Raw genomic sequence first — 10059 nt, forward strand, 5'->3', positions numbered from 1 at the left:
GCACAAAGGATTTTTCACATGTAGTGCACTTATAAGGTCTCTCTCCTGTATGAAACAATGCATGCATCTTCAAGTTGCGGTTTGATGCTGTAATGAGAGTAAGAACGAATGAAAAAGAACTTTTATTACCTTTAGAAAGGTTTTTAATAACTTGAACAATACTACATTGAATTATAATGGATTTGTTTACAAACACAACAAAACAATAATAAAGAATTGAAGACACATGTTTTTTTACTACATTCTTCCTCCCTAATGTTAATGAACGTAGTCATTTAAATAATTAGGAGGTCTTCTGCTTCTGAAACTTCTTCTCGGATATGTGTTATGGTTCTTATTGGCTTCTTGTCTAGGTTGTAAATTCTCGGCAGTAGTATTCATTTCATCTTCTTGATTCTGTGTTGATGATGGACTAGGAAAGTATTCAGGTTCAGGTTGAGAAGTGGGTAATAGAGTATTTTCATCACTCTCAAAATCGGTTTGCTCTATGTCGGTTTGGTACTCACCAACTGGAGCAAGATGACGTGTAGACACGGTAGTTTCTCTTCCATCAGGCAACTTAACATGAGCATACTCGGCATTTCCGTGAAGAAGTTGGACCTCTTCAACAAGTGGCTCATACTTTGACGTACGATTGAATCTCTTCAAGTACACAGGGCCGGAATTGAGAAGCCATGAAGGAGCTGAAACACCATTGTTCCCAGATCTACGTGGATGTAAGAACATCCGCTCGTGAGGAGTTTGATTTGTGGCTGTGCAAAGTAATGATCTCACTGAGCTAAGGGCATCCTCTAAAACTGTCTCCCATTGGTTTATTTCTAAGTTAAGTGATTTCAATGCCAGTTCAATTGTTTTCCATAGAATGCCGTTATACCTTTCTACTTGCCCATTACCTGCTGGATTGTACGCAGTGGTTCTACTAGTTGAGATTCCAAGTGAGTTCAAGTAGCTTTTTAGGTCTTGGCTCAGAAATGATGTTCCTCTGTCCGAATGTATGTAACTAGGAACCCCAAAAGTAGAAAATAATGTTTTTAGTTTTGACTTAACTGTTGACGACGACATGTCTGAACACGGGAAAGCGAAAGGGAACCGTGAAAACTCGTCTACTATTACTAATAAGTAACGGTTTCGACTTGATGAAGGCAGTGGGCCTTTGAAATCGATATTCAGACGTTCAAATGCAGAAGTGGCTTTAATCAAAATCCCTTTGTGTTTGAAGAATCTAGGCTTCACAGCAGCACACACATTGCAGGAGTTTGTTATTCGTCTGATTTCATCAATCGAGTAGGGCAAGTTCTTACTCCGAACCCAGTGGTACAAACGTGTCACACCTGGGTGACATAAATTGGCATGTAAATCAATCAACAGTTTTTCTTGATTTTGGATTGAAGAACATACTCTAGTCAGGGCATCTGCAGCCATATTATCTTTACCGGGTCTATATACAATATCATAATGAAAGCACGACAATTCCAATTTCCACCTCATTATCTTTTCATTTTTCACTTTGCCATGACGGTTGTTATCGAACATAAAAGAAACCGACCTCTGGTCAGTAATCAGTTTGAAATGTTTACCAACCAAATAGTGACGCCATTTCCGCAGTGCTTCCACAATAGCTTGTGCTTCTTTTTCGACACTTGAATGTCTTTGTTCTGCTGGAGAAAGTATCCTTGAGAAGAATGCAACTGGACGGTTCGATTGAGTCAAAGTAGCAGCAATGGTACTCTCAGATGCATCAGTTTCTACGATGAACTGTGCTTCAGGGTCAATGCAGCTTACTACAGATCCGATGATTTCACTTTTTATAGCTTCAAAAGACTGGAGCCCTGCTTTGGACAAAGGGAATGTAGTACGCGCAAGTGGAATCACTTTGGCAGCATAATCTGGTATAAGTGATGCATAATGTGAAAACATACCAAGGGTCCTCCTCAGTGATGCGGTGTCTCTGGGCGGAGGTAAATTTTTCAAAGGATCTAGTCGACTGGGGTCAGGCTTGATAGTTTTGTTTGATATATGATAGCCCAACAAGTTGATCGATCGCAGTGAAAATGAAGACTTCTCATTATTAATAGTTAGATTGTATTTGGATGCAGCTTCGATAAACTTTTTTAAGTTTATATCGTGTTGTTCTTGTGTTTTTCCACAGATTGTAACATCGTCAAGATAGGCGTAAGTGTCTTGTAACTGTTCTGTTCGGATGACTTGGTCAATTACACGTTGGAATGCTGCCACCCCATTAGTGACCCCAAACGGGATACGCTTAAACTGGTAGAGTTGACCACAGGCCTCAAAAGCTGTGTAGTGCTTTTCTTCATTTCTTATCTTAACTTGGTGGTACGCACTTTTCAAGTCGATAGTACTGAAAAACTCATAATTTGCAACTTTGTTAACGATATCATCGATTCTAGGTAGTGGGTAAGCGTCCAGTAATGTAAAACGATTTATAGTTCTGGAGTAGTCAATGACCATTCTTTTTCTATGATTTTCAGTAGTAACTACTAATGCTTGAGCCCTCCATGGAGACATACTAGGCTCTATAACATCGTCTTTGAGCAATTTACTTACTTCGTTTTCAATAAACTTTAAATCATTGGTGCTATGGCGATGATACTTGATTGCGATTGGCTTACATTCCGGTTTTAAATTAGAAAACAAAGATACCGGTTCTACAGTTGAGGCTGCCACGCTACATACGGTTAGTTGTGACTTGTTACCACCAAAGACTACTTTAATACTTGCATGGTTTTTCAAAATATCATGTCCAACAATTATGTCTGCACAAAGATCTGGTAACAATGAAAGATTAACTTGCTTGTAAAAGTGATCAAGAATGACAAGATTTACTTTGCATTGACCTGTTATGTCGGATGTGATTGATGTAGTAGCCATTGAGACAGTACCCCTACCTGGTTTTATAGGAATACCTAAATTAAGAGCAGTAGATTTGTTTATAAAACTTAGAGAGCTTCCCGTATCTATCAAAGCAGAGACAGATTTACCATTAACTAGGGCTTGTACTGTACTCTTTGTTAACCCACCGGGCGAAGCTGCTAGGTCAATAGAGTTCATTACTTCTTTAGATTTATCCAATTGCTTGTTTTGTAGTTTACCTGCCCTGCAGACCTTAGCAAAATGCCCCTGTTTACCACAGTTATGACAAATTGTATTTTTAGCTGGACATTTGACCCTAGGATGTCTTAGATTACCGCAAAAGAAACATTTTTCAGTCACAGCAGCTAGAGAACACTTTTCTAAACTGCTTGAAGTTGCTTCAACATTCTGATTGCTAGCTTGAGTTTCTTGGGACGAAGTTGCATTTACTATAGATTGGAAAGCTAATGATTGCTCATGTGCAAGTTCTAGGGATCTGGCTTGACTATATGCCTGATCTAGGGTCAACGAAACATTTTCTAGTAAGCGCTGGCGAATTGCTGAAGATTTTATTCCTGCAATAAATGTGTCACGGATATAATCATCCCTATTCTTTTCAGCTGTGACAGCTTTAAACTGACAGTCTTTACTTAGTAATTTTAAAGCCTGGAGATATTGGTCAATAGTCTCCTCAGGTTGCTGCTGACGTGCAGATAGTTTATGTCTGGAATATATTTCATTTACAGGTTTTACATAGATACTTCTTAGCACAGATATAGCATCGTTATACGTACCGCTTTCACTTATGTACTCGTCGATTTCCGGAGTAATAAAGTTTATAAGTATTTTGAGTTTATCGGAGTCGGATGGTTGTGGTGTGATGCTGGTAACAAAATTCTGAAACGTTTTGTGCCAATGTGTCCATTCCTTACTTGCAGATGATGAGTTTGGATCTACACTAAACTTGTCTGGCTTTAGGATCGTATTCATTTCACAATATCAAGTTATTAAAATTGTAATGAGAGTAAGAACGAATGAAAAAGAACTTTTATTACCTTTAGAAAGGTTTTTAATAACTTGAACAATACTACATTGAATTATAATGGATTTGTTTACAAACACAACAAAACAATAATAAAGAATTGAAGACACATGTTTTTTTACTACAGATGCAAAGGATTTACAACATGTAGTGCAATTATAGGGCCAGTCTCCTGTATGAAACAATAAATGTTGCTTCATTTCATATTTGGTTGCAAATGATTTTTCACATGTACAACACTTGAAAGGTCTCTCTCCTGTATGGACCAATGAATGTCTCGTCATATTGTTCTTAGACGCAAAGGATTTGTCACATGTAACGCACTTATAGGGTCTCTCTCCTGTATGAACCAATGAATGTGTCTTCAAGTGTACTTTTAATGCAAAGAATTTTCCACATGTAGTGCACTTATGGGGCCTCTCACCTGTATGAACCAAAAAATGATTCTTCATCGCATTTTTCGTTGTAAAGGATTTTCCACATGTAGAACAAGTATAAGGCCTTACTCCTGTATGAACCAATGCATGTATCTTCAAACTTTCTTTCGATGCAAAGAATTTTCCACATGAAGTGCACTTATATGGCCTCTTTCTTGTATGAACCGTTGCATGTTTTTTTAGGTGGTATATTGATGCGAAGGATTTTCCACACGTAGTGCACTTATAAGGCTTATAAGGTCTCTCTCCTGTATGAACCATTGCATGTGTCTTTAAGTAGCCTTTTGATGTAAAGGATTTCCCACATGAAGTGCACTTATAGGGCCTCTCACCTGTATGAACCAAAAAATGACTCTTCATCACACGTTTCGATGTAAAGGATTTTCCACATGTAGAGCAAGTATAAGGTCTCTCTCCTGTATGAACCAATGCATGTGTCTTCATATTGCCTATTTGTGCAAAGGATTTTCCACACGAAGAGCACTTGTAAGGTCTCTCTCCCGTATGAACCGATGAATGTTTCACCATATCGGTTTTGGATATAAAGGATTTTCCACATAAAGTACACTTATAAGGTCTCTCTTTAGTATGAACCATTGCATGTCTCTTTAAATGGCCTCTTGTTGCAAAGGATTTTCCACATGTAGTGCACTTATAGAACCTCTCTCCTGTATGAACCAATGAATGTGTCTTCATATTGCCTATTTGTGAAAAGGATTTTCCACATGAAGAGCACTTGTAAGGTCTCTCTCCCGTATGAACCAATGAATGTTTCACCAAATCGGTTTTGGATATAAAGGATTTTCCACATTCATTACACTTATAAGAACACTTCCTAATGTGTACCAACAAATGACGCTTTACATTGTTTAGTTGTAAAAAGGTTTTCTCACATATCAAACATTTAAAAGGGCGTTCTCCAGTGTGATGTAACATATGAACCTTCATGGTAAATAGAGTTGAACAGATTTTCTCACATATTAGACACTTGAGAGGAAAGTTTTTAGTGTGAGTTGACTTATCTAGTCTTGCACGTTTTATGTCTGTGAAACTCATCACGTAAATCTGCTACGTAATCAAGAAAGTAAACAAATCAGAGGAGTTTGAATGGATTTTAAGTAGTAAACTTGTGCTGAAGGACTTCTTAAATGTATAACAGATACATTATAGGCTACTGTTCTCATTTGACATTGAATCTTCTTGTAGTCAAATCTTGCTATGCATGTTAGGTATTTTACAATACTCTTGAGTTAATTTCCTTCTTCTCTTGTTTCTCTGAATTCTTCTATTGCTATATAAATTTATCATAATTATCTCTTTTTTTTGGTTCCTTTTCTGTCTCAACCTACAACAAAAAAGTGCAATATAATTTAAATTCTAGTTTAACAAAATTAATTACTGTATTTATTGTGTTTAAGGGAAACATAACATCTAGAGCGGTTCTTTAAAGTATTAAATCATGGTTGTCTTAATCTTCTTTTGCTTAAATTAGATTATTTTTTCTTATGTCTGTTTTTCATCTGTTTCCCTTTTGAATATCATACTTAATTAAAAACATTTATTAATCCATTTACATAGTATAATATAGTAGGCTAGTATAATATAATAATATATACATATAATAATTATAGGTATAAATATTAAATATATACATTTTTCTATTGTATATCATGCGAGTTTAATAGTGTCCAGGATACGAGAACCCCATCAAAGATCAAATAAGTTAGGAGCCTAACACTGCCTAAAGAGCTAATGACTGCCAAAGAGATTTTTTTCCTTTTCACGTAACATTGCTCAAGTTCACGTTATCCCTTGCGTGTGAGAAAATAATTGGGTATCTTGAAACCGAAAATGGACATCCATTCAGGTTCAGGGAGTAGCCAAAACGTTAGTAAGGACAAATAGTATCGGTACATTAAACCCACAAATTAAGCCTATTTTAGTAGCTTTGGTGGATTATTCATACAGGTCTGTAACAAAAAGGATAGGGTTTTCAATAGTGTGTACTTCTAGGATAAATGTATAAAAATGTTTGGCATGGTATGCTGCGTGAAGTATTGGCAGTAGTGCTGTTTGTTGTCTTGGTTTGCAGTGATTATTGTTTCCATTAAAAGTATGAGGTATAGAATTAAGTTAAAACTGTTTGACAGTGCTTATTGTAAATAGATGGCTGAAATAAATCTTAAATCTAGATTCTTAGCCTTAAAAACCTATTCTGTAAAAACAAACTTGTAATACTGCAATGGTTTCACATTGTTCTATAATTATTTTTTATTTACGGGTTTTCAAAAAATTGTAATCTGATCGTTTAATTGGTTGTTGTAGTGACAACTAAGATCGATTCTTATGAGGCCTAAAAGGTGTCATCAAGTAATCGCATAATTTAAAGGTCGTCATCAGAGCTTATTAAAAGACACGACACGCGGAAACATTAAACACACTTTTACAAAAACAGAAAACAAACGAAGGCGCAAAATACATTAATCCTGAGGCAAAACTATTATTTTTCTTATCACTTGTGAATGTGAGACTACAGCGAAGCTTAATACGACTTTATTGCCACTTGCCAATCAAATAATTATTAACCTAGTTTTAGAGCAAGCCTCCTGCCACAGGGTTGCAGTACCGATCACAGATGCATTAACGCTACATACCGTCACACATTGGTACCCACTGTACCGTTCTAATCAGTAGAATGTTGTTCAATCAATAATTTTACTCTATTAACTATCATTGTTTTGTACAGTATGTTTAAGTTTCATTACTGAGTTTCAGACAGAACATTTTATTTTTAGACCTTAATTTGAACAACGTTGAACAAACAGCTAAAGCTAATTTTACGCAGTAGCTACTCAAGCTGTAAAACATATTTAATTACCACAGATCTAGAAATCTGCAGGCAACAGTACCATTTTTTGACGGGATTTCGTAAAGATTTTACTAATTTCCCGTTGCAGAAACAATGCGTTAATGTTTTTATTCTATAATCAATGGCCTTAATGTAAATACCTTGAACTATGGAAAGGGTAAATAAACATATTAACATAATAATAAACATATTGTTTTTGCAACAGGGAATGAACCTGACATTTCTAAGGAAATATGTTTGTGAAAATTAAATATAGCCTAATGACATTCCCTATGATGCCCCATCCATATAAGGGAGATTATCTATTTAACACTGGAGGTCGTCCTGTGGTTAAAATCTCGGTCAATAATATCTGTGTTTATATTTTAAATAGAATAACTAAGTTATTATAAAAATATGCATATTAACTATCATCTTAGCGGCAAGTTCAAAAAAGTTTAATAACTTTTTAACACAATTGTAAAAAACTTGGAAAAAATTAATGAAGGGAACTAAAAAATGTGATTTGTTCCTAAATGGAGACAAAGAAAGCCAGAAAAATTATGAGATTGCCAATAACACATAAGGCTTACAATTTATGATAAATAATTTATTTGCAGTCATTGAGAGCTTCCCAAGTTTACCTATATTACTTAACGCTCAAGGGTGGGGCTGGGCGTTACATGGTTATGGTAATGCACAAATCTGTTAAAGTGCGAAAATGATTAAACTATTTAAGAATGAGTCACACTTAAGACACCTACACACATAAGAACAGTTTTACATACAATTGCTGATTCTTAAAAAAAATTGTTTTATTGCTTACAAATAACACTTTGTGTCAGATGAAAAAAGTGCTTTAGTGGGTTGTAACAACATAACAGGCAAGTTATAACGAGAAAAATGTCTTATTTTATTAGTTCAAGTATTGAAAAAAGACATTATACAACCTACATTCTGTGACCTACAAGATGCTTAGCTTATGCTGTTTAGATATTTTGCTAAAATAAACTGTAAAGTTTGTTCTACAAATGTTGTTTAATTTAAAACATTATTTAAAAAAAACAATGTTAAGCAATTTTTCCCCTTTAAAAACCTTTATTGTATTCATGTGAGTTTTTAGTTCATTTAAATGAATAACTGTAAATTGAATAAATGTATAGTTTCATTTAATGTTATATGATTCTTCAAAGGGCTTATAAATGCAAGGTATATCTCCATTATGAATCAATAAATTTCTCCTTATTTCAAATTTGGTTTCATAAGTTTTCCACATGACGTGCACTTATGCGGTCTCTCTCCTGTATGAATCCTTGCAATATGTGTCTTCATAACGGTGTTAGACGCAAAGAATTTTCCACATGTAGTGCACTTGTAAGGTCTCTCTTATATACGAACAAATGAATGTCTGTTCATATCGTTCTTAGAGGCAAAGTATTTGTCACATGCAGTTCACTTATAGGGCCTCTCTCCTGTATGAACCAAAAAATGTGTCTTCATCACACGTTTCGTTGTGAAGGATTTTCCACATGTAGAGCAAGTATAAGGTCTCTCTCCTGTATGGACCAATGTATGTGTCTTCAAACTTTCTATTGATACAAAGGATTTTTCACATGTAGTACATATGACATATTTCCTCTTCCTGTATGAACCATTGCATGTCTCTTGAAGTTGCCTTTTTTTGCAAAGGATTTTCCACATGTAGAACAAGTGTAAGGCCTCTCTCCCGTATGAACCAATGCATGTGTCTTCAAGTTGTATTTTATTGCAAAGGATTTTCCACATGAAGAGCACTTGTAAGGCCTCTCTCCCGTATGAACCAATGAATGTGTCTTCAAGTTAGCTATTGTTGCAAAGGATTTTCCACATGAAGAGCACTTGTAAGGTCTCTCTCCCGTATGAACCGATGAATGTCTCACCATATCGGTTTTGGATGTAAAGGATTTCCCACATAAAGTACACTTATAAGGTCTCTCTTTAGTATGAACCATTGCATGTCTCTTTAAATGGCCTTTTGTTGCAAAAGACTTTCCGCATGTAGTGCACTTATAGGACCTCTCACCTGTATGAACCAATGAATGTCTCTTCATATTGTCTATTTGTGAAAAGGATTTTCCACATGAAGAGCACTTGTAAGGCTTTTCTCTCGTATGAACCGATGAATGTCTCACCATATCGGTTTTGGATGTAAAGGATTTCCCACATAAAGTACACTTATAAGGTCTCTCTTTAGTATGAACCATTGCATGTCTCTTTAAATGGCCTTTTGTTGCAAAAGACTTTCCGCATGTAGTGCACTTATAGAACCTCTCTCCTGTATGAACCAATGAATGCGTCTTCATATTGCCTATTTGTGAAAAGGATTTTCCACATGAAGAGCACTTGTAAGGCCTTTCTCCCGTATGAACCGATGAATGTCTCACCATATCGGTTTTGGATGTAAAAGATTTTCCACATGCAGTACACTTATAAGATAGCTTCCTAATGTGTACCAACAAATGACTCTTTACATGGTTAAGTTGGAAAAAGGATTTCTGACATGTCAAACATTTAAAAGGGTGCTCCCCAGTGTGATGTAACATATGAACCTTCATGGTAAATAGAGTTGAACAGATTTGCTCACATATTAGACACTTGAGAGGAAATTTTTTAGTGTGAGTTGACATCTGTAGTCTTGTACGTTTTATGTCTGTGAAACTCATCACATTAAATATGCTACCTAATCAGGAAAGTAAACAAATCAGAGGGGTTTTATGTATTTTACAGAGTAAACTTGTATTGTAGGACTTCTTAAATGTATAACAGTAACAGATACATGATATGCTACCGTTCTCATTTGATATTGAATATTCTTGTAG

The 10059-nt window shown here is 35.5% G+C and overlaps 1 protein-coding gene across 1 annotated transcript; it reads right to left on the reverse strand.

The window, feature by feature from the left end:
• Positions 1-258: 258 nt before the first annotated feature.
• On the reverse strand, positions 259-10059 carry LOC128995755 (oocyte zinc finger protein XlCOF6-like). Its single transcript, XM_054420772.1, has 5 exons — positions 10029-10059; positions 4042-5698; positions 3669-3771; positions 1578-1886; positions 259-683 (listed from the first exon to the last, which is right to left on the reverse strand). The coding sequence occupies exons 2-5, from the start codon at positions 5407-5409 to the stop codon at positions 259-261; spliced, it is 2205 nt and encodes a 734-aa protein (XP_054276747.1). The 5' UTR covers positions 5410-5698; positions 10029-10059.

This window comes from Macrosteles quadrilineatus, unplaced genomic scaffold (genome assembly GCF_028750875.1).
Source record: "Macrosteles quadrilineatus isolate MER2022 unplaced genomic scaffold, UCM_ALF_1.0 Scaffold_5__1_contigs__length_97177068, whole genome shotgun sequence".
Classification (NCBI taxonomy): Eukaryota; Metazoa; Arthropoda; class Insecta; order Hemiptera; family Cicadellidae; genus Macrosteles; species Macrosteles quadrilineatus.